The 24,346-nt window shown below is 42.6% G+C and overlaps 2 protein-coding genes across 4 annotated transcripts in view; one reads left to right on the top strand and one right to left on the bottom strand.

Annotated features, from left to right (window-relative positions):
* Positions 1–11,573, bottom strand: part of RSRC1 (arginine and serine rich coiled-coil 1) — a 451,866-nt gene extending 440,293 nt beyond the window's left edge. The window contains exons 1-3 of one of the 2 annotated variants that reach the window (XM_079922011.1): positions 11,484–11,573; positions 3,036–3,231; positions 2,613–2,738 (exon numbers count right to left, since the gene is read on the bottom strand). In XM_079922011.1, the coding sequence (XP_079778137.1) occupies positions 2,613–2,738; positions 3,036–3,229 (320 nt within the window). In that variant the 5' untranslated portion in view covers positions 3,230–3,231; positions 11,484–11,573. Of the gene's footprint in view, positions 1–2,612; positions 2,739–3,035; positions 3,232–11,442 lie in introns of both variants that reach the window. The other variant, XM_079922010.1, reaches the window with a different exon arrangement.
* A 4,002-nt stretch (positions 11,574–15,575) lies between these two features.
* Positions 15,576–23,895, top strand: SHOX2 (SHOX homeobox 2). 2 transcript variants are annotated; one of them, XM_079922778.1, is made up of 5 exons: positions 15,576–16,114; positions 19,021–19,229; positions 21,580–21,637; positions 21,954–22,042; positions 23,625–23,895. In XM_079922778.1, the coding sequence occupies exons 1-5, from the start codon at positions 15,766–15,768 to the stop codon at positions 23,880–23,882; spliced, it is 963 nt and encodes a 320-aa protein (XP_079778904.1). In that variant the 5' UTR covers positions 15,576–15,765; the 3' UTR covers positions 23,883–23,895. The 2 variants fall into 2 exon arrangements, with proteins under 2 accessions (XP_079778904.1, XP_079778903.1); XM_079922777.1 differs by having other exon boundaries at positions 23,589–23,895.
* The last annotated feature ends 451 nt before the right edge of the window (positions 23,896–24,346 follow it).

The raw sequence follows: 24,346 nt of genomic DNA, 5'->3' as shown, positions 1-24,346 counted from the left end.
AAATAAAAACTTTAAAGAAAACACTACAATACTACACGATCCACAGTTGGTTGGATATGTAGATGCGGAACTGTGGATACGGAAGGCTAACCATGGGACCTGAGAATCCTCAGATTTTGATACCTGCAGCAGGTCCTGGAATCAATCCCCTGCACATATTAAGGAACTAATGTACTTACAGCTTCTTTATTTAAATTAAAGTCTTAATTAACTAAACTGTTCAAAGAATGAGTTGTTCAATTTTCTTCTTAAACCAAGATTAACCTAGAAACTCATTTAGTTTAAACATCTTGAAGAATAAATTCCTAAAATACATTACCAAAATAATGTTGTGTATAAAACATGGATAAAGTATTTTCTCAAAATTTAGGACTTTGCAGTGTCTCCAGATTATTTAGTTATTGCAGTTAAATGCAGAAGTGTCAATGCAAGAGGCTGAGAAATTGCTGTTTTGAATAAACCTCTGAACTTCCTTTCTCATATACAAAATGAAGGTATTACCCTGCATGACAGCCTGACAGTTACAAAACTCAAAACATTTAGTAAAATGCATATGTGCTGGATAATTTGTTGCTGATTAGATGTCCACTGCGATTCCTTTTAAAGTCTTCCTTGCACTGCAAAAGAGAAGAAATTACCATCTCCAGATTCCCCTCTGGAGGAAATAATAGGTAGATACTCGGGTAGAGAAGCAGCTTCCTGGTAAGTAGTTTCTTGAGAACCACACACTTTGGTGCTACAAACCCAGAGTTCGTAAGATTTACAGTGACTTCTAAGCAAAGAAGTAGCTTCCACGCTTAGGCTAAAATAATCAGTAACAGCTTCCCTAATTCCCTGAGCCCCTCCAAAGGTTACATAAGCCTTTAATTCCCCATCTTAAAACCTTGATGCTTGGAATTGAGTGACTTGTATTTTCCTAATCAAAATGTCATTGACTGATAAAGTGTGTATGAAAATACTCTACAAAATGTAAAAGACCATACAAAAGCATGGATTATTATTTCTATTCTCACTGACAGGAAATTTTCAACTGAAGTTGTTCTCTGGTAATCAGCTTCTACAAGCAAGGCATTATGTTAGGTACCAAGAGATTGCCCTGCAAGAGTTTACAGTATATGAGAATAACAAAAACATAATATTCACAATGTAACTGTTACAAATCAGGAATCAAATGTGATGGTGGGTCAGAGAAAGGATGGATTAAATTTGACTTGGGAGTGAAAAGGTAAAAATCAAAAAAGGATTTAAGGAAGAAGAAAATTAGAGATTAAATAGAACTGAACACTAAAGGGTAGGAAAACTTCTCAAAGTAGACATAATATAAGAAACTGGAAGAAAGAGCACGCTCAAAGAAACAAAGCTAGCAACTCAGAGACATAGATGGAGAACAAAAGGCATGTAACACAGAATGGCTTGTGTGTATGTTGTGTGTGTACAAAGGAGAGGAGGCTGAGGCCAAATAATACAAGGCCAGAAAAGTTAAACATTTGGACTTACTGCTATTATCCAACTTCAGATTCAGAGAGATTTATAGAATTTTATGCCCAGATAATAAAATCAGGCTGCTAATATACCCCCACAACTAGAGCCTAATAGAATGAAAAACTAAACAGAGAAAAGAAACTGATCTTCCTAAAATGCTGTTTTTATCCTAGCACTCTTCTTCTCAAAAGCCTTCAATAATTTCTGAATACCTGCTTCTATCAAGTCCCTCCATACCATGGTCCCCATCCGATTCAACCATATTTTCTAGCATTATCCAAAACGTACAACTCTCTCCAGATAGGCTATGCTCTGTATTATTTGCCCTTGAGCACAGCCAGAAAATGCAGGTGGAGTGACATCACGTCTGCTCAGGCTCCTATAACAAAATACCATAGACTGGGCAGCTTAAACAACAGAAACATATTTCTCACAGAGGTTGTAAAGTCAAAGATCAATATGCCAGCTGACTGGTTCCTGATAAGAGCTCTCTTCCTGGTTTATAGATGGCAACTTTTTCACTGTGTCCTCACATGGCCTTTCCTCTGAGTGCGTGCTCAAAGAGAGAGAAAGATCTCTCTCTCTCTTCTTATAAGGCCACTAGCCTTATTGGATTAGGACCTCACCCTTTTGACCTTATTTAACTTTAATTAGCTCCATAAAGACACTATCTCCAAATACAATTTCACTGGGGCTTGGGACTTCAACATATGAATTTAGGGGGGACACAAACATTCACTCCATAACACACTGGGTTATTTCTGAGGCTAGACCTTAAGAGATTTTGCAACTTCTGTTCTTCTTGAAATACTTCCTCTATCATGTGAAAAAGCCCAGCCATTCCTACTGGAGGATGAGAAGCGACAGGGAAACTAAGGAACCCCCCAGCCAACAGCCAATAGCCAGCACCAAATGCCAGATACTGTATGACACCACATTGGACCATCCAGTTTCAGTCAAGCTATCAGATAACTAGAACCACATAAGCGACCCCAGATGAGACTAGCAGAAGAACTGCTAGCTAAGCTCAGTCAAAACTGTAAATTATGAAAAAAAAAATGATTATTGCTTTAAGTCACTAAATTTGGGGACAGTGTGTTACAAAGCAATAAATATCTGATATGGCATACCTTCTTGTTCTGCTTTTTGACCTAGACCTCTGAACTCTATAGGATTTCCCTCGACCCCTTGAACGACTTCGACTTCGTTTTCTTCTAGAGCCATAAGAAGAGCTACTGCTCGATCGATGCCTGCGTCTGAAATAAAATATAATCAAATATTACTTGCCTCCCAAATATTATCAGATACTAATATGGTATGAGAACTATACCAGTTTGTATCTTCCCGTCTACAAAGAATACACAAAGGATGAAGACTCATGTGCTGGGCCTGGGGGAAAACAAAACATAACAAAACCCTTTGGGGATTGAGACTCATAAATATATAACTACAAAAAGAAAAGTGTTTTACCCAGAAAAATTAAAAGCACAGAAACATACGAACTCTAAAGAGTGTTACTCTCACTACTACATAAGTAAAATTATGAAAATCACCTTCTATCATAAGAATGTGAGCGAGGCTGAAGATCTCTGGACCAAGATCTTGACTTTGACCTTGATTTCCTTCCACCTTTCTTTCGGCTATATGTTCTACTATCTGAAGAACTACTTGAAGAAGACCGTCTACGGTGTTTCTTTTTTCTCTTGCTTCTGCTTTCTTCTTCAGTATCAGATGACCGGCGTCCCATTTCTACAGGTTTAAATTCAAAGAAAATTATTTCTAATATAATGGCACAATGGATGAAATTCAATACAGTAATTTTTTTAACTATGTAAAAATTTAAGGGCATCCCTAGTGGCGCAGTGGTTGAGAGTCCGCCTGCCGATACAGGGGACACGGGTTCGTGCCCCAGTCCAGGAAGATCCCACATGCCGCGGAGTGGCTGGGCCCGTGAGCCATGGCCGCTAAGTCTGCACGTCCGGAGCCTGTGCTCCGCAACGGGAGAGGCCACAACAGTGAGAGGCCCACGCACCGCGATGAAGGGTGGCCCCCTCTTGCCTCAATTGGAGAAAGCCCTCGCACAGAAACGAAGACCCAACACAGCCATAAATAAATAAATAAATAAATAATTTAAAAAAAAAAAAAAAACTGAATCAATACACCCTCATCACGTCACTTGTGAAATTTGAGGGAGGAAATGTTAAATAATGTACCAAAGTTGATGAAGTATTGTTAACTAAAGTACCAAAAATGAAGTCAACTCTTTACACTACTAATATCTATATAAAGTGATGATATAATCCTTCCAGAAAGCAATTAAGCAATTTAAATAAAGAGTCATAAAAATGTTGCTACTTTTCTGACAAAGCAATCCTATTTCTAGGAATATATCTGGAAAGTTTTTCTTAAAAGATATATTCATGAAGATATTCATTATAGCATTATTTAAAACTGCATGTACAGAGACTAAGAAACTATGTATAAATAAGTAAGAGCAAAAATGAAGACAACTGATAACATTTAAGTGAGGAAACTGGGTAAATTTTCTCTTTTTTAATTATATTCTATATGGCTATGGTATATTTGTATATTTAGTATACAAAAGAAAAAAATTACACAAATAGAATATAAGGTTTTTATATTTAGGCAGTAACTTAGCTTATAAGAAGCTTACTTGTCTTACTTTTAAGTTAGATTCTCATACGCAATTTTATTTTTTTACTAAAATAAGTATTAGCTACCTTTCAATGTCACATAAAAGCAAGATTCATCTTATATAATAGGATAAATAGTTCATGGATCAGATAAACAAAAATCTCACACTTTCCTTTAATATTTACTCAAATTAAGTTAAATATCATTACTCTAAAGAAAGCAATACATTAAATTACAACTTTGCTTTCAGAACCAGGTGAGCCATCCCTTCCCTGACTCTAATGCAATACAAGTTGAAAAATCACTATTATAACTCAATTCAAGACTTAAAGCTATTTACCTGGAGCCAGAATTAGACTTTAAATATAGTTCTGAACCTCAAAGTTGTTCACATTTCTAACATTTCACAGTTCAACAAAACAATGGGAAAACTTGGTTTTGAAATATTCAGTAACTCACTAGCATATCTAAGCCAGTTTCCTCATTGAAAACAAAACTGTACTGCATATAAGATCACCATGATCCTTTCCAGCTTTCAAGATACTATGATTAGGAAATCCTACATATACATATAGTATATATGTACATATATACATATATATATTTAAATGTGTGTATATAATATCCATTTACATATTTATATCCATATATCTATTATATATCATATGTAACCACATATCTCTGTGTGTCTGTATTTTCATTAAGAAATTTGTACATAATTGAGTAATAGTGATCATCTAACTGTTCTCATTTCCTGTCTTTCTTCCTTTCTTGGTTTCACCTTTAAACAGTTAAGAATTTTCTTTACCCACAAATAACCATATAAATTAAGATGAGTTTTTATTTATTATCTGGTTTAACAAATACTAAAATTAGAGTAAAAGATAAAAAAGCATAAATGCACAAGGATAAAGAGACCAGAGGAGAAAACAACACGAACAGTAGACAAGACATGTCAACAAATTTTTAGCAAATGAAAAACAGATGCAGGATTTAGAGCTAAGAAAGCTGAACATCAAGCAACTGCAGAGAATTCCAACAGGAGAAAAGCCAATTCACATAGCAAAAATCAGAAAGGATCAGGAATTCGAGACACCAGATACCACAGCAGGCACAATGAGGCACAGAACTAAAAAACAAGGGAATTGGTTGAAAGCCTGTAAAAAAAGTAATCTCCCAGGTCCCCTCTGCCATCCAACCCAGATAAGTGACTACTATTCCCCAATCCCAGCAGAAGAGGTGGTTTATTTTGGAAAAATGATGAAACAGTGAAGCACCAGGTCCAGGGGCACAGTAAAAAAGGGCAGAGAGATGCTCAACTAAAAGTTAAAGGGATTAAGTGAAAGTCTACAATCTAACAGTAAATACTGTAGCCCTGTGTGTGCTTGGATCCAAGAATTCAGATAGAGGATTCTTTTCTCCAAAAACTAAACAGTACCTGGAAGAAGATACATAAGTATTATGCAAGTATTATAACCAAGCCCAAACCTTGAACACAGTAAACTTTTTCTTTTTTTTGGCCGCGCCATGCAGCTTGTGGGATCTTAGTTCCCCGACTAGGGATTGAACCCAGGCACCTGGCAGTGAGAGCAAGAAGTCCTAACCACTGGACCACCAGGGAATTCCCCACAGTAAACTTTCTTTCTACAAACTTTTTTGTTAACTTTTTAGTAATTATACAACAAAGGAAAATCAATCATGTGATGAAAGACTTCATCATGAGAGACAGAAGCCAAACAGAAAAAAAAAAAAAAAGCAACTCATAGTAAACCAGGAACATGCCAGAAATTTTTTTAAAAATCAGTTAATATCCTCAGAAATATATGAGAAGATGATCCAGCAAACAAGAATAGGAGGAACATCCATAAACAGGAGAGAAAGCTTAAAATTTAAACAAATGATAATTTCTAAGAAATTCAATAGGCTTAGAAGATGCTATCAAAGCACTCATGAAAAGTAAAAAAATAAAAAGATAAAAAACAGAAGGTAAAAGAGGATCAATCCAGGAAGTCCAATATCCAATTGATACGCATTCCAGAAAGAAACAAAGCATAGAAAAGAGATAAAGAAAAACATCCAAAGAATAATTTTAAAAATTTCCAGAATTGAAAGATATGAATTGCCCTAAATCCCTGGGACAATGAATTTAAAGACTTATACCAGACATACCTCATAAAACTTTAGAAATGAGGAATACAAAGAAGATCCTAAACTTCTAAAGATAAAAAAATGGGGAATCACAATAAAAGGCACAGGGCTTCTCAGCAGCAACACAGCAAACCATGGTGACTTGCCTTCAAAGTTCTAAGTGAAAATTATTTTCAAACTACAATCTATATTCAGCCCAATCATAGATCTAATATGAGATCAAAATAAAGACATTTTCTGATATGCAAAGGCTCAAAATTACACCTCACACTCACCCTTTTTTAGGAGGGTACTGAAGGATGTGCTCTACCAAAAGGAGAGAGTGAACAAAGATGACCCAGATTCAGAAAACAAGTGGTCTAACACTTGAGATAGGTTAAAAAGTTCCAGGATGACAGCAGGCCCAGGTACAAGGGATACATAAATGAACAAGAGAGAAAAATCCTTGCCCTCAAGGAGCTTACATTCCAGTTTAACAGCAGTTCTCAAAGTGGTTCTCTAGACCCCGGGGGTCCCTAAGACCTCAGAGGATCCAACAAGTCGAAACTATTTTTATTATAATACTAAAACATGATTTACCTTTTTCACTGTATTGACTTTTGCACTGATAACGTAGAAGCAATGGTAGGCAAAACTGCTGGTGCTTTAATGGGAATCAAGGCAATGGGGCCAAATGGTACTAGCAGTCATTGAATTCTTCACTGCAACACACAGTTTATTAAAAAAAAAAAAAAAGGCAGTTGCACTTAGGAATGTCCTTGATAAAGCAGTAAAAGTCATTAATTTTATTAAATTTCAACCCTTGAGAACACATCTTAATATTCTGTGTGATGAATTAGGAAATACACATAACTGCTGCTGCATACTGAAGAACGATGGTTACCTTGAGAAAAGTATTTGTGCAGCTGAATTACAAGTTGAACTAGATGCTTTTATCCTGAAACACTATTTATTTTAAAGAACTGACTATGATTATTCAGACTTGGGTATCTGACAGACATTTTCTCAAAAATGAATTAAGGGAGTCTTTCACTTCAAGGAGTGTCAATTTGTTGCCAATGATAAAATTTGAGCTCTCAAGCAAAAATCAAAATGTTGGATAACATGTATTTGTCACCATGAGATTGACAGCTTCTCAGCACTTAAAGATTCCTCTGATGATATCAATGGTGATATTAACATATGGGAATTTTTTAAATATTATATAATGAAGGGTGTCAATATCTGGAAGAGATGCATAACTCAGTGAACCAGTATTTTCCAACAGATCAATGCATGATGTCACAGAATCATATATGAGTAAAAAATCCATTCACAGTGCCAGAAAGATCAATAGAATTTTTTTTTTTTTTTTTTTTGCGGTACGTAGGCCTCTCACTGTTGTGGCCTCTCCCTTTGCGGAGCACAGGCTCCGGACGTGCAGGCTCAGCGGTCATGGCTCACAGGCCCAGCCGCTCCACGGCATGTGGGATCTTCCGGGACCGGGGCATGAACCCGTGTCCCCTGCATCGGCAGGTGGACTCTCAACCACTGTGCCACCAGGGAAGCCCAGACCAATAGATTTTAATGTAAGCATGAAAAGGTCATTGATATAGTTTCAAATAACACATTGCAACCAACCTTTAAGAAACTACTTGTCAAGTTCTGGAGTAGTATTAAAGAAGTAATTATCTGAAAAGGCTATTAAAATACTACTTTTTCCAACACCATATCTGTGTGAATCCAGATTTTCTTCATATACTTCATTCAAAAAACTCATCACAATAGACTGAATGCAGAAGCAGATATAAGAATCCAACTGTCTTCTATTAAGCCAGATAGTAGAGATTTGCAAAAATGAAAAATAATGCCACTTTTCTCACTAAGTTTGTTTTGTTTTGGAAAATATAGCTATTTTTCATATCAAATATGTTATGTTACCAAGTAATGGATTTATTATTGTTATTTTTAAGTGGATTAATAAATATTTCGAATTTTTCTGGCTTAATTACTAGTAAGGCAATATTTCTAGATATAGCCCATGTAGATAAAAGTTTGTAGGGTCCTCAGGACTTCCCTGGTGGTCCAGTGGATAAGACTCCCCACTCCCAATGCAGGGGCCCCAGGTTGGATCCCTGTTCAGGAAACTAGATCTCGCTCGCATGCATGCCGCAACTAAAGATCCCGCATGCCACAACTAAGACCTGGTGCAGCCAAAGTAAATAAACAAATAAATAATTTTTTTTTTAAGTTCATAGGGTTCTCAATAACTTTTAAGAATCTAAAGTGATCCTAAAACTAAAAACTGTGAGACCCACTACTCTAAGGTACCCACAGTCATTTCCATTCTCCATTTTTGTCCAGCTTATTAAGTCCCTATAGAAGGCATAAAGAAGTAGGAAAAAAAGAAAACGACATACATCTAATTATGTACCTTGTTGGTGACCAAAAAAGAGATTGAGAGATGGGTGTAAATTTTTTCTATGTTTTAATTTCAAATAACATAATTCATACATATTAGAAGAATGGTTACATTAACTCATAAAAGTTAATGGAAGATATAAAATCCTTCCTTAAAGCAACCGGGTGAAAAAAGTTAAAAAATCACTGTCATAAATCTATAAATATTTTTTCAAGTAACAAATTTACATTTCAAAAAATCATGCTGAAGTATAATTAATCTCAATAAGAGAAAGCAAAAAGCCACTGCATTTCTTTATTATAGTTAACTTCAAATATTTATTCAGAAAAGAAAGTGAACACTAAGAACAAATCAGAGGTAGATCCACAAACTGTCTTCTCTATCCATGACAGTACTGAATTCCCTAGATTCATACTTACCTCTGGATTTCCATAATGTCTCTAGCATATAATTGAATATATTTGCTCATTCAAGTCATGGTGGTCAATCTATAACACTCCTAGTAAGGAAGAACTGTTTATATTTAACTCCATTGGTAAGGTATAACACATGGAAAGACCCATTAATAGCTCTTTCCGATAAGAGAAATGATGAATTGAGCACAGATTTTTAGGAATCCCAGAACTTAACAATTTTTCAATCTATCTGTAAGCAGAAAAGGCAACACAAGGACACATCTCCTATGGCTCTCAGTTTTCTGTTCTCACTCTAGCCTCTATTACTTCCTGGTTGTAGTCTCATGGTTTCAAACCATATCCAACTACTCCCACTATAGAACTGAAGCCATGACATAATGACTACAGTAGGACATCAATTTACAAAAACATCTTACTGTAAAGTTTAGGTGACCGATTGAAGATGTAGAGCCAAAATGTGTTCACTCAAAAGACAGCTTAAAAGCATACACAAGTAGTTCCTTTGTCTGGTAATCAATAAAGGTAGAATAAGCAGTTATCTTTTTCAGAAAGCAGGCAGTTAAGAGAGAACAAAGATTCCTAAAGGACATGACAGTTTATAATTATTTCACCACTACTCATTCACAGTATATCAAACTATAATCTTTTTGATCTTGGACACATGACCAAAGGGGAGGGGGGAGGAACAGTCATTTCAATGGGAATTCCACCTCAAAGAGGTAGAGAAAAGTAAAAACGGGGTTAACACCGTTTAGCATAGGAAGAAATCCACAAACAAGCAGAGAACCACCCAAGGCAATAAAAGAACTAAGGTAAAATTCTAGCTTAATGAGCAAAATAAAGCAAAACTCAAGAGATACAGAATTATCAAAACACTCCTCCCAGCACAACTAAAAATATGCAGACTAGCGTCTTTTTTAAAAAAACATTATCAGTCATACGAATTTCCTCCCACTGGTGTGAAAATGAAGGCAGAAAATATACCCATACATCTAATACAACAATCTTATTACACAAGTATTCCAATTCATAACACAACTCTGCTGAGACTAGTCAAGTTGGTAAGGCCAATTAACAGGTGCCAGCTGCCTTTATCTTTTTCAGTTTCAAACATTTTTAGCCCTCTTATTGAAGAACATACAGTAATAAAGTGCTATCACTTAGCAGGAAATCTCCTGTGTCTGCAAATAAAGTGAATATTTATAGACCCTAGGGCTAACGGGGCTCTCAAAGGATACCCAGTTTCCTCACAGGGTTGCACCTGTCATATCTGCTCCAATCCTTAAACCTGAAAACTCTGTGTACCTCCTTCACTTAGAGCTTTTATGGTTAAGTCCAAAGATGACAACTTGAATACTTTTTTGTGACCACGAGACATTTTAATTTATTTAACTACCTAGTACCTAGTTAGTTGAAATACAAATAAGTTACTGCTAATTCTGAAAATGCAAAAAAGAAAAAGAAATTGGCCTCCACTGTGCATTTAAAGATATACAACCTCTAAAAGAGAAATTAAGGATGACCTAAAATCAAAAGCAGGCAACATGTATAACAGTGCATTATAACCTCTCACCAAAGGAAACAGTTTAAGGGTAGCCATATGCTCTTGGGCTATGACCACAAGGCCACAAGCCCTTAAGTCAAGAAAACAGATGAGCGTTTAAGGCGAGTATATTTATTTGTTAAGGAAGGAAAGTGTATTTCACCCAGCACTCTCTCTCCTCTCAGCGCGCGAGCGTGAGGGAGGGGGAGGAGGAAGTGGCGGTGGGGGAGGGGCGGGGGAGGGAGGGCGGAGTTGGAAGGGGAGGCGGATTTAAAGTAGAGACAACGGAGTGGGTGGGACAGAGTACTCCAGGTTGCAGCCTGCCTCACGCTCCACCCTACCTATAGCTAGTGACGAAGCACCGGTCACCCCTTACAAGACGAACCCAGAAACCCAAAAGCAGCTATCAAGGATCAGGGACTGGCGGTGTGCGTAGGGGTGCGAGAGGTGTTGAGGAACGGAGGCGGAAAACAGGTGGCTAACTCTCCCTCACCACCTCGAGACTCAGGGCCTAGCCTGAGGCCTGCGACCACGTACCACCCGATAGCTGCCACCCCCCTAAGGCCCCAGCTTGGTCCTCAAAGGTCAGACTCCTCCAGGTGCGAGGCGCCTGCGCACTACGCCGCTCGGCACGCCGCCGGGCCAGCACCCCCACCACCCCCCACCCCCCGCAGCTGCCGCTGCAGCTGCCTCCCGTACACAGACTGCGCCAAGCCCGCGCCGCCTCAAGCCGGAGTAGGGCCTCGGAAACCCTCGGCTGCAGGCGCCGCCTCTCAGGCCCCGGACGCGGGCATCACCTGGATTCCGGCCTTCGGGCTTACACCTCCCGTAGACTTACAAGCGCCGCAGATCTGGAAACGTTTCTTCAAATCTGGGCGCCGCCGGCGTCCACAGAACTTACTTCAGTTTAAGCTCACCGCCTTCCTGGTTTCACCGCCAGGCAGCGTCAGCCGAGCTTTCGAGTGCATCGATGGAGGCTGCCAGGCGTTAGGAGTGCCGAGGGAGTAGATTGTCACGCCGCCAATTTTTTGTTTGGTGTTGGTTTTGCTTGCTTGATTATTTGAGTTCCTTGTTACCAAAAAGCAATAAAGGTGGGGACTGAAAAGTATTATTGCCTTAGTAACCGTCGTTATCGTCACAGATAATCAGTAAACCAATCTGCATTATAGGAAGTTATATAGACAACCACACGTAGCAAAATCGATTATCTCACGCTGGGAGAGGAGGAAACTGGCCCAACAATAATAAATCATGGGAGTGTGTCTGTATAGCGTCAGAGTCGTGTGTGATTAAATTGTAATGATTTATTTGCAAAAATGCATTAAAAGTCGGCGTTTCTTCTGCCCTGAAGGTGAAGGCACAGGTTGGGCGCAAATTTTTTTCTCACGTTAAAGTAACTGGTTGGTTGCGGAATGGGAGAAAACTGCCCGAGGCAGGGAAAGGAGGTTTCTTCTGGAAAATAAATTAAATGTGTAGGGGTTTTTGTTGTTGTTATTTAAACCAATACAAATGAAAGCAATTCAGCATTTCCTGTAACTCATACGACTTTATGTCCTTCCATGAACATCATTTTTCTCTTATTTACTATAAGTAAGCATCGATAAGGAGGTAAATTGTTGGCCTTGGTTTGGGTCGACTGTGAGAACCAACTCGTTCACAACTGCTGTATACCCAAGCTACAGTTTTCCACAGACATTTGAGATGGAGAAAACCACCTCCACAATTTTATTTCTCATAAGTGACTGTACCTTAACTAACCTGTTTTGAGGAACCATTTTAAAGCTTAACTACAGTACTACATGTTTATTTTAAATAATTCAAGAGCCGGTGGGGGAGTGGGCGGTGGAAATGAACCTTTGGGGTCCTGAATTTTATTGGAAACTGTATATCTGTCTGCAGGCTGTCAACTGAACTTTACTCTCAATTTTTTTGTTCGTTTGTTTGTTTTTACCAGAAATGCATTTTGAAATGTCTTGTCCTCGGAAAATATTTGCTATTTAAAGAAACATCATTAGAACTTGGTGAGCATTTATTAGTATATGATTTTAAAACCTGGGTTTGGTGGGGTTTTTTTAAACTAAACTTCCCTTAGGCCAGTAGGAATCCGTGGTTAGATACTACAGATCTCTCTTAGCTCCATCTCATAGGAACGCCACTATTTGTAAATATACTAAGAGCAACACGCCAGAAAAATCTATGAGAAAATCTATTTCGTGTGAATTATACAACTATTGTATCCAAGCCTTCCCTAATTAACTTTAAAGTGTTCATCTTTCCCTCAAGCTTAGTAGATGGATTTTGAGTTCAGACTTAAAAGTCATGTGCTTGAAAGGGCAAAAAAAGTAGCTGGTGAGCCTCCTGATCCCTTACCATACTTTTAATAGTGGCTGTTTTTGGAGCTGTTTGTGAATATACATTTAACACCTCAGTTTGAGAGCTATTTGAGCACCACATCCATTTAGCTGATCCCATTATTTGTCATTCTGCTAAATAACCTTAAAAACGGATTTTCATAAAGGATTAAAGTTTTATGGTTATTCCCCTCTAATAATATCAGGAGTAAAGTGATCACAAATAGTAACCCAAGACTAACTGTAAAATCATGTTTCTAAATTCATATAACTTTGAAAAGTGAGTACTTTGAGTCTCTTGTAGTATAATAAAAAGCAAACACTCGTGTAATTTACTGATACCTAAAAGCTATTGATACTGGAAACTTAAAGATCTTGTTTTTCCTAAAAGTAGCAATAAATGAAATAAATGTTTTAAGAAGAAAAAAACTTTAGAATTCAAGAGAAAAAAGGCAAAGTAACAGTTCTAAAGAGTGTGATTTCCATCTTCATTAAGTTCACTAACTGAATATTTTAATCTGAGTAGTGTGGTATGACATAAAGTTACGTATAGCTTCTATTTACATACATTCTAGAAACATTAATGTATTAAGTTGTAACTGTGTTCTCTTTTTACACGTTTCAGTTGCTTTGATGGAACTTCTCAAATTATCTGTTAACTTTGTGTTAATGCCTTAACCAATGGGTGGAAGATATAGGAATCAAAGTTCTATAATTGCTTTTATTTTTACAAAGAGTATGAGATCCAAGAAAACGAACAAGTTACCTTTAACATCAGAAAGACTGCATTAATATTCAGACTACTCAAAAATGTCCCCAAAGCCACACTTGAAGAGGTATATTTGTTTACACACTCAGGTAAATATAACTTTCCATATGTAAATATTTTTTTCATATGTAAATATTCTTATGTGAGGGGTATATATACGGCCACAATTCTCACAGCAAGCTTTGTCCTGCACAATACGGACAAATGACGCGGGAATATAGATGTGTCCTTCCATATAACAGTTTCGATGTAAATAGTCCAGGAATATATTTTAAATCGTAGCTTGGGGGGGGTGCTTTTCTCCCGGCGAGGTTGTTTTTTTTTTTTAATAATCCACGGTACATAAATTAGATGGGCCACAAACTTAACATCGATTTTTTTTCAAACTCAAAGAGGGACAATCATTTTCTTTTCAAAATTAGGAGATCAATTAGAATATTTCCCGGGATGCTAAAGAAGAGTTTCTGTAGTTCATTGTGGGAGGGGTCCGGGTGCAAAGAGTAAGGGAGAAGGGTGAGGGTCCTGAGACCTCAAAGAGGGAACGAAGTCAAACTGTCCTTGACCAAGCGCTAAGGAAACACTTTAAAATGGAATCTGTCAGGGAACAGCTGCTCGGGAAATGTGTTAAACAAACCAGCCACTTCGAGCAGGGTTTGTCCGTAGAGGAGTCGGCTCGGTCCCCAGGACGCGAATAATGGGGTGAATCACAAACTCCCCGGGGCAGGGAGCTTGGTGAAGACCCAGGCTCAGCTCTGGCCGCGGGCCCGGAAGCCCCTGAAAGGAGCTGCGCTCGCCTGAGAAACTGGAAAGGACCCTGACTCGGCAGGGTTGTGAAGCCAGGATGCCAGGCTACAAGGTTTCGGGTCGGGGTAGTAGGGATGTAGGATCGGGATACCGGGTCAGGATACAGAACTGGGGTCCCGGGCGCCTGATGCAGGGCAGGGTTGCCGGGCAGCAATGCGGGGCCGAGCAGTTGCGCTGCACCCTGACGCCCGGCGAGGACATAGGGTCGGATGCCAAGTCGGGATACCCTATTGACTCCAGGAGTCGCGCACTTGTCAGTTTCCTTTTGACCACGCCCCGGCGGAATAAGTCCAGCTCCCTAGTGTTTAAGTAAGCCGTGACACCAACGCAAAATCCACGCCTAATTAAATTAATTATGGATTCTTGTCATCCTGAATTAATGGCCAAGAGCGCAGGCGGCCGAGGTATCTGAAAACCTGTACTGTCTGCCTCTTCTTCCCACTCCCTCTGGTCCCCCTTCGCTGTCCTCACTCACACTCCAGCCCCTGTACTCCAGCCTTAATCAATCTCAATCTCTCTCTCTCTCTCTCTCTCTCTCTCTCTCTCTCTCTCTCTCTCCCTCTCTCTCTCTCTCTCTTTCTCTCTCTCTTTCTCTCTCACTCGCTCCCTCTCTCTCTCTCTCTCACTCCTCCTCCCCCTCCCTCCCTCCCTCCCTCTCTCCCTATCACCCCCACCTCCCAACCCCCACTCCCCCACCCCCAGGTAGTGGCGCGGGTGCTTCCCGGGAAGGGTCTCCCTCCGAGTTGCGAAGGGGAGGTAATTTACTCAGAACAAGGGGCCGCCTTTGCGAAGTATAAATAGTGAGACTTCAAGCGCTGCGTTGCTATCAGATCTGAACTCTCCGCAGGAAGAATTGTCAAAGATCTTAACATTGAACAAGCGCGCTCCGGCAGGGAAGCATCAGTTCCCATTTCCCTCCCGCGGCCCCCGCCCCTTCCCTCTTCCTCTTCTTCCTCCTCCTCCTTCACCTCCTCCTCTTCTTACTTCTTTTTCTCCTTCTACTTCTCCTCCTCTTTCTTCTTTCTTCTCTTCTTTTTCTTCTTCTTCTTCTTCCTCCTCCTCCCACTCCTCCCCCACCCCTGTCCCATTGATGTGTTATTATTGGGGGGGCTGGAGCAGTAAAAAAAGAAGAAGGAAAAAAAGAGCTGGGCTCGGCTGGGAGACGTTGAGCGCGGGGCTGACGGGCATTGGCGGCGATGGAAGAACTTACGGCGTTCGTCTCGAAGTCTTTTGACCAGAAAGTGAAGGAGAAGAAGGAGGCTATCACGTACCGGGAGGTGCTGGAGAGCGGACCGCTGCGCGGGGCCAAGGAGCCGACCGGCTGCGTGGAGCCGGGCCGTGACGACCGCAGCAGTCCCGCAGTCCGGGCGGCCGGCGGAGGCGGCGGCGGCGGAGGAGGCGGAGGCGGAGGCGGAGGAGGTGGAGGAGGTGCAGGAGGAGGAGGAGCGGGCGGAGGAGCTGGAGGAGCGCGCTCTCCCGTCCGGGAGCTGGACATGGGCGCCGCCGAGAGAAGCAGGGAGCCGGGCAGCCCGCGGCTCACCGAGGGTAACGGCCTGACCCCCGGCCGCGGTTCCCCTTCCCGCCTTCCTGACTCCTTTCGAGCGGGAGAGGACACCAAGGCCCAGCGGGGAGGGGGGCGGGACGCGGAGAGGGCTCTTGGACCCCAGCTTTGGAAGCTGGAGTGAGGATGGAGGGGTGGGAGTCCGATGGTGTGCACGGTCGTGGGTGGGGTCCGAATGTGTGTGCGGGGAGGGGGGGCGTGTGGGGTTTGCGCGCGCCCTTCTCAGATGCTCCCGCTACTCCCATTCCACCGAAACGCATTTTCACCAACGGGAGGATGGGCCCGCAGCCCAGACGGCCCGCAGGCGGATGGGGAAGTTCGCTGGGCCGGGCTGCGAAAGGGGGTGCTGGCACTAGCTGGGCCAGGCGGCGGGATTACAGTTAGCATCTAGCGCCGAGTTTGCGGGAGCCCCTTTCCTAGGCCCGAGAAAAAAAAGAAAAAGAGAGAAAGGGGACAGAGATACAGAGGCAGAGAGATTGATTGGTATTTCACCCTGGAGTCGCCCCGGATTTCGTGCCGCCGCTAACTCCGCGAAGACCCTGGCTGCCTGGAATTTAGGGCCCCAAACTTCCCATTTTCTTAGAGCTGTGAAGGTAGAATGAGACCAAGGCAGGCTAAGGTTCAGGCTGTGACCTGTTTCTTTCGGGAGATGCGTTAGGCTCCTTTTTTGTTTGTTTGTTTGTTTTTCGAAATTTTACTGCGTCGCATCATCCAGTACTCTGATTTTGTGGTGGGATAATCCTTTGGTGCCAGGAAAGTGTTAGGAAAAGCCTTTTTCTAAATGGTGGAGCGTCCTGTACCAATTCAGAGTTCAACAATAAAATTAATTTGGCACTTGGTGCCTGCAGTAACTGGTGTGCTGCCATATTTTTCCAATTAAGGAAATATGTGGCATGCTTAGAATCACATATTTAAGCAAGCAATTAAGTCGTTTATAACAGTCTGTTCTTGTTTAGGCCAATAAGTGGAAATTTGGGGGCAAAATAGGGATTATATTAAGTCTGTTAATCAACTGTAAATGTGGACATCTTTCTCTTTGAAGCCCCAAAAGTTTGAGAAGCTTCCACTGTGGATGGCATGAAATAAACAAAGCCAAAGGCAGAATCTGAAAGATGTGTTTTCATATTTAAATTTCATTGCAATATCTGTGGAAATATTTTCCTATTAACTTGGCTTCAGTTTGTGCTATAATGTATCCACTTCTTCCCTAAGGAAAGACAAACGTCCACAACATAAACTTTGAGAAGTAGATATGCGGGAAACACTTAAGATCATGGTAACTAGAATGCCAAGCTAGGCTGAGTTCTAGAGGTTCTTCTCTCAGACGGGGTACCAAGTACTCCTAAATTTGGAAAGTGGTAGCATAACTGTCAGGCGGTCCAGTGCACCCTCCGGGGCCTGAGTCCCCAGCTCGAGGCCCTGGGTACACCAGCAGGCACCCCCTACGAAGTTAGGGTCTGAACCGTGGGCAAACGAAGTCCTGGGATTGTTGATTTCCAAGCTCAGGGCAAATATTAATTTGTCTGCAGGCCGGCTCTTCTGGAAATGACTTTTAACACCCATGCTGATCGGGATTCTGGGCTGGGAAGAACTGCAAACAGCCTCGATTATCCAAACTCAGCTTTTGCACCTTAAAAACCCAAGTCTCCAACTCAGGCGCAGAGGTTGAAGGTTCCAGAGGGCAGCTTATGTTGATCCTGGCTCCCCTGATCACGATGCCTTGGCCTAAATATATATATATATATCTCCACATCCCTCTAGTGTCCCTGTATGCTCACACTCGTGGAGCTCCTGTTTTTAAAGGGAGGAGAAGGAAGGACAGGAAAGTGGCAACGGATGTGTGCAAACCTAGAGCAGAAAAATGCATATTTTATTAAACATCCGAGCTGCTGGATGCATGAAAAGGCTTTGAGCAACCAATAGAAACCGAGGATCCCGAATGTTCCGCTTGAACCTGTTGATCTCTGTGGGTTTAAGCGTTCAGGGTCGCGTCTGCCTTTCCAATGGGGAGGGAGAAAGGAGCGAAAGAGACAGCGGTCCGTTTCGCTGGCTCCCCGAAGCTGGTTTTCCACCTCTGGCCTTCCGGCCGGGTGTGGGCAGCGAGCCCTCCAGGCCGCCAACATGGCGTGGGCGCCTCTGCTCAGGCAACTGGGATTCGGCAGGGGGGACAGGGACTGCCTGACTGTCCGTGGGCCGTCCGCGGGATTTGGTCCAAGCCCTGGGTCCGCAGAGAGCGCCCGGGAAAGTGGCTCCCGCCATGCGGCCCCGGGGTCTTGTCCTCCGGCTGTGACCCTTCAGCCCAATTGTTCCCAAATTAGACCAGCAAGTTTGAGAGAGACAAGAGAGCCGGCGGCGGCCACTGCTGGCCTGACAACGGCCCAGCACTCTGGGAATGGCCGGTGTAAGAGGCCAGTCCGTGGCCTCGCTGCGCTCTCCTGCCAGCATCTCGTTCTGTGACCCGCCCGGTGCGGCTCTTTTGATTTTTGTGCGCGAGTGGGAGAGAGTGAATGCAAGAGAGGGTTAGTGGAATTGATTTGGTGTTCTCAGGGGAGGGCAGGGGACTGTGGGCTGAATAGTGAGGAGGTGAGCTGAGGCCACAGTTGCAAAAGGGATGCGTGGGTGAATGCCCACCTTGCCCGCGGGCGGCCGCCCAGAGTTGATCTTTTCGCGTCTCCAGGATCCTCTTCCTCGCAGCCGGGTGAGGAACTGGACAGGAACTCCGGGAGGGGGCAGGATCCTCCATCCTTCTGGAGACAGATCTGGTAATGGCATTTGCTGTGTTGTTTTTGTCTCGTGTGTGTGTGTGTGTGTGTGTGTGTGTGTGTGTGTGTGTGTGCTGTGTGCGCGCGTGGACGTACGTGTGCGGTCCTGTTCGTGGTGCCCCCTCCAGTGTCCCCGGAGCCGAAGGATCGCAAAGAGGATGCGAAAGGGATGGAGGACGAAGGCCAGACCAAAATCAAGCAGAGGCGAAGTCGGACCAATTTCACCCTGGAACAACTCAACGAGCTGGAGAGGCTTTTTGACGAGACTCACTACCCGGACGCCTTTATGCGTGAAGAACTGAGCCAACGGCTGGGGCTGTCCGAGGCCCGAGTGCAGGTACCCGCCTGTGAGGAGGTCGCGGGGAGCAGAGGAGGGGCATGCCTGGGGTACACACGACGAGGGTGTGGGTCCAAATGTCTGGAGTGAGGTGAGAAGGGAAGCGACGTCTCTGCTAGAGGTCTTATTTTCCAAAGTAGATCTTGGTCTTAAAGCCTTCCCGTGCTCCCCCCGCCGCCCCGCCCCATCCCAACATATGTTCCCAGCAGAAGAAAGCTGTGCTGGGCTTGCTCCCAGAGTTTCTATAAACCACACCCCCGACCCTCGCCTCTCGATGCCTTTAATGTGGTTTAATCCTAATGGGCCTACTTTTATAAGCCTTAAAAAAATCCCACAGAAAACGTTTTATCTTCTGGATGCCTTAAAAGTTACAACGAATATTTTGTTCGGCGGAGTTGGGTTTCCTTGAGGGTCTGCTCTGGGATCTAGGTTTGCCAAGCGGATATGCCAATTAGGTTTATAGATGTACAGACTATAAAGAAAATTAGCAACTGTTAAGTGCACAAATTTACAGTCTGCCGTTAGCGGTTGATCTCAAACTGTGTGTGAAATAGCAGAGAAATAAATGCGTTTGGTCACTCTTTGTTCTCTCACTTAACCAGGGAAGTGAACCTGAACCTACAGAAACTTGATTTTAAAACAATCCACATATCTTAATATTGACATTTCCAAAATCTGACCCCAGCAAGTGCCACACTAAATGGAGTTAGCATTGGAACAGATTTTCTTTACCGGTTGTGGCGGTGAATGTAATGGGAAAAGTAGGCTTCAGGAGCGCTTAAGGGGAAAAAAATTACATACATACATGCATACATATCCTTTTAGTTTTATGGAAAACGAATTTAAATGTTTCAGGTTGTATTTCCACTCAAATAATAAAATAGGAGAAAATGATAGTCATTATTTGTTTGAACACATGGAGCAGTTTTAGGCCTGAACATCTGCAGCTGTTACAAAGTATCACTGTAACAGATACTCCCTAGGTCTCTGGGCTAGAGACCACCATCTGCAGCGAACTATGCAATTCTTATGGGGCTTCCCCGCATCTTGTAATAGGATCAGGACAAAAACAGAGCAGTCACTTTAAAGGGGAAAAGTAATAATAGGCTGCCTTGGTCATCACAGCATCAACAGCAGAGCCTTCCTTTTTAAGCCTCTCCTACTTTGCTCTGCGCACTGAGATCTCTAGAGGCTTAGCAACCCCTTAAAGACATGATGATAATTATTACAGTTGTGAGCATTAGTGTATCAGCTCCAACTCTTCTAGGGGAAAAAAGAGGCAAAAGCCTCAGGCCATGTGAGGTACACAAAGGATGCAACCTTGGCATGAAATCTACCCTTCTACTACACTAAATGGCAGGGGAATTTTTGAAGATTTCCATTGACTGTGACACTTGCTTTCAAAAACAAGAAGAAAGCTCTGAAGCAATATTTTACTTTCATGTTTTTAACATTAATTTATGAATCAGTCAATATGCTGTGTTATTGGAACATAATGCTATATTATTGGAGTATAAAAGCAAGCTTTATTTGAATTTCTTAAAATCTGCCATACTGCCTCTAAAAGTTGGCAAGTTTATCTAAGAAGGTAATATCTGGGAGAAGATAGTATCCAGCAGTTACTTGATTCATACCCCACTCCCATTTCACAGAATGTTCTTCTTTTTTTCTCATAATAAGTGAACTTCATTGCTGGTATTTATTTTTTCGTACTTTATTTAAATTTTGATCTATCTTCTGGACACTTCTCTACTACCCTAACTGTACTCAGTGGCTTTTTCTATAGAAGCAAATTAGATTATCATGATAATGGCACAATTATTCTGCTACCATGTTACACTCTGCCGCACAGAGGGACAGAGAAATTCTAAACTTCTTTGTAGTGAGGCTTTTATGACACTAATTACCTCTTCCCCCACTCTTATCCCCCCCCCACCCCCAGGAAAAAAAAAACAAAAAACAGTCACTATTTGCTTTGGTGTTTGGTTTTTCTTGAAGATGAAACTAATTAATATTACAGGCTATTAATGAGCATTTTCTTCTCAGGTCTTACTGGGCAAACATCTAAACCCATTATCACTTTAGTATCAGGTATCAGGGCGAGTTTTAAGCCTTGGGGATTCTAACTGTGGAAACATGAAACCAGGACTACAGTAATTTATCAAGAAACAACTTATCTCGCAAAAGTATATGAAATCTTTCTATTTATGTCATTTATTTATGTTTTTAACTTTGGAAATTAAGATTCTTGTATATAATTCAAAGATTGCTTGCTGTATCTCCCAATCCTTGCCTATAACATTACTCTGAGTCATAACATCTAGGTTTTATTTTTTCCTCCACTTTGTAGGTTTGGTTTCAAAATCGAAGAGCTAAATGTAGAAAACAAGAAAATCAACTGCATAAAGGTATGCTTCTCAGACAAAGAACATTTGATACTCTAAGTAAGAAGAGTATTAGGGGATGTTGTTATTATGAAGACAGAAAAGAACCTTGTCAAAGATAACTATGGTCCTTATTTAAAAATCTGCTCCGAAGGCAGTTAATGAGAGTCCTAAAGTTTGGGAGTAAATTACATTGCTTTTCATTTTAGCAGCAGTTTAGGAAGATAAATGTACAATTCCAAAGGAAGTAGTTCTATCTTGGTTCCATTTGGAACCTTGGAAAACAATGCTGGACATGTTAATCTCACTTTATTGTGTTTTGTTCCCCCGTTTTTTGCAGGCGTCCTCATAGGGGCTGCCAGCCAATTTGAAGCTTGTAGAGTAGCACCGTACGTCAATGTAGGTGCTTTAAGGATGCCATTTCAGCAGGCAAGTACAGCCCAGTTTCAACCTGTTTTTAACTGTGAAAAGACCTGGATATTTGCTTGAATTGTTGAACATCCCCTGTCTCTGAGCCCCCATATAGGTGTCTATACAGGTAGAGGATAAATTTTCAGATGATATAGTGGGCCTACTCCCCTTTAAAAACCTATACAGTGTCAGGGGCCTACATGCCTAGTCCTTTCGGTCCTCATGGGAAACCCACAGAGGCCTGAGGGCAGCAACGGGTCCTTTAAAAATGAACTAAAGATTGCACTTGGGGAGAGAAAGGAAAAGCCTTCTGAGTAAGATTTTGTCAGATCCAGTACAGAGGTTAGTCCTAAGGTGTTTCTAAGGCAACTCTCTAAATATTTTTCTAGGTGTTTTCTATCTCTTATTCACATTAAATGTCTCTGACCGAAGATAAACAAACAAACAAACAAATAAATAAATAAATACACTCCCAGCTCAGACTTGATTTTTTAAAGCTGCAAAGCTTCATATCTAGTAGAGAGGGAAGCACTGGTCTTCCCAGGGACACCTTGCGGCTGCAATCCATTTCTTAGCCATACAGAAACCTTTAAGACTATATTTTTAAAGTACAGCCTGCAGCAATGATTTAATCCTGGGAAATCCCAGTGCTCTGAACTCCCCATTCTCCAAGCCTAAGGGTGCAATCCTTTCCCAACCAGTGCCTGACCTTCCCCATGGCCAGGCCCCCTGCTCCGTAGGACTGTGAAGTCATGAATTAACTCTGAGATGCCAGTGTCCTGGTCGGGGGAGACACCTGGCTGCACCTGTGTATTGAGGGTTAGTATTAGGCAGATCTTAGCTCTCCTGGCACCACTGGATTCTGGTATCCTGATGCTAGGCTTCTGAAGCAAGAGAGAATGACTGGAGAGAGAGGGGAATCTTAAAAGGAGACCCTCACTACTCAGAAGGTGATCTCCTAGTCTGCAGCATCAGCATCAGCTGGGAGATTGTTAGAAATGCAGAATCTCTGGCCCTACACTAGACCTTCTGAATCAGAATCCACATTTTAACAAGATCCCAAGGTAATTTTAATAGCAGTAAATGTTAGAAGTACTAACAATTGTGCCAGTTGTGATGAAGATGCAACAACTTCCCTAGGTGACATTTTAAAAGTTTTGTAATTTGCTTAATGGTACTTCAGTGTTTTAGTAGCAGGGTAAAATGTGTACGACAGCATCAAAAGAGGAGGGTAATGACCCTCATCCCGTCGTCTGTCCAATATACATTGTTATTTTCAGGAGGGTGATGTATTAGCACAATAGTAATGTCGCCTTCTGACCGACCCAGCTCCCGAGGGGGCGGCCACAATTCCTGCAGACGGGAGTCCCTGGGACTCAAGGGGATAGGCCACACTGAGCTAGTTGCAGAGACTCAGGGTCACTGGAATATCCCTGTGGCGCCCCAGATTCAGTAACAGACTGATAAGGTCAGCCAAATGCCCCTTTCCCGTCCCCTGCCCCAGCCTTACCCGAGCTAAGCTGGACGCCGTTAATGCTCTGTTTCTATTCTGTTGTCACCCTAGGATAGTCATTGCAACGTGACGCCCTTGTCCTTTCAGGTTCAGGCGCAGCTGCAGCTGGACAGCGCCGTGGCGCACGCGCACCACCACCTGCACCCGCACCTGGCCGCGCACGCGCCCTACATGATGTTCCCCGCGCCTCCCTTCGGACTGCCGCTCGCCACGCTGGCCGCGGACTCAGCTTCTGCCGCCTCCGTCGTGGCCGCCGCGGCTGCCGCCAAGACTACCAGCAAGAACTCCAGCATCGCGGATCTCAGACTGAAAGCCAAAAAGCACGCGGCCGCCCTGGGTCTGTGACGCCAACGCCAGCGCCAACGTCGCGCCTGCAGCGCGGCGCGCAGCCTGCACGCCCTCCGAGCCCCGCTGCTTCTCCGTTACCTGCTCCGGACCTCGGGAGCCGAGCCTCTTTACGCCCGCTGATTGCCCCTTGCCCCATTCCGCATCCCGGACTCGGAGGGCGTGACCTGGGATCCCAAGAAGGGCACCAGCTCCGTGGCTTCTGACCATTCACCTACCCAAGGGCCCAGAATTTGGCTTTGTAGGGCTGGGTTTGGGAGGTCTGGAGAGAGACTGGACAAGGGAGTGCTGGGACAGCGGAGTGTGTGGCTCACGGCGGAACTGCGACGATGGACTCTTGCGTAGAAATAAAAATCCTGTTAATAAAAAATGAGGGGAAAAAAAGTAGAAAAGACAAACCAGAGATAAACAGAGAAAGGGAACTTATTGCTATTCGTCAGAAGCTGAAATCGGAGAACCAAGGA

This window comes from Stenella coeruleoalba (assembly GCF_951394435.1).
Source record: "Stenella coeruleoalba genome assembly, chromosome: 5".
NCBI lineage: Eukaryota > Metazoa > Chordata > Mammalia > Artiodactyla > Delphinidae > Stenella > Stenella coeruleoalba.
This window is presented reverse-complemented; position numbering and strand designations above follow the sequence as displayed.

What these genes read in the sequence shown, in the direction of transcription:
- SHOX2 (XM_079922777.1), top strand. Translation starts at nt 15,766, where the DNA reads ATGGAAGAACTTACGGCGTTCGTCTCGAAGTCTTTTGACCAGAAAGTG. An exon ending in CAGCCCGCGGCTCACCGAGG is followed by an intron (nt 16,115 to 19,020) that starts GTAACGGCCTGA and finishes TGCCCCCTCCAG; the next exon opens with TGTCCCCGGAGCCGAAGGAT. An exon ending in TGTCCGAGGCCCGAGTGCAG is followed by an intron (nt 19,230 to 21,579) that starts GTACCCGCCTGT and finishes TCCACTTTGTAG; the next exon opens with GTTTGGTTTCAAAATCGAAG.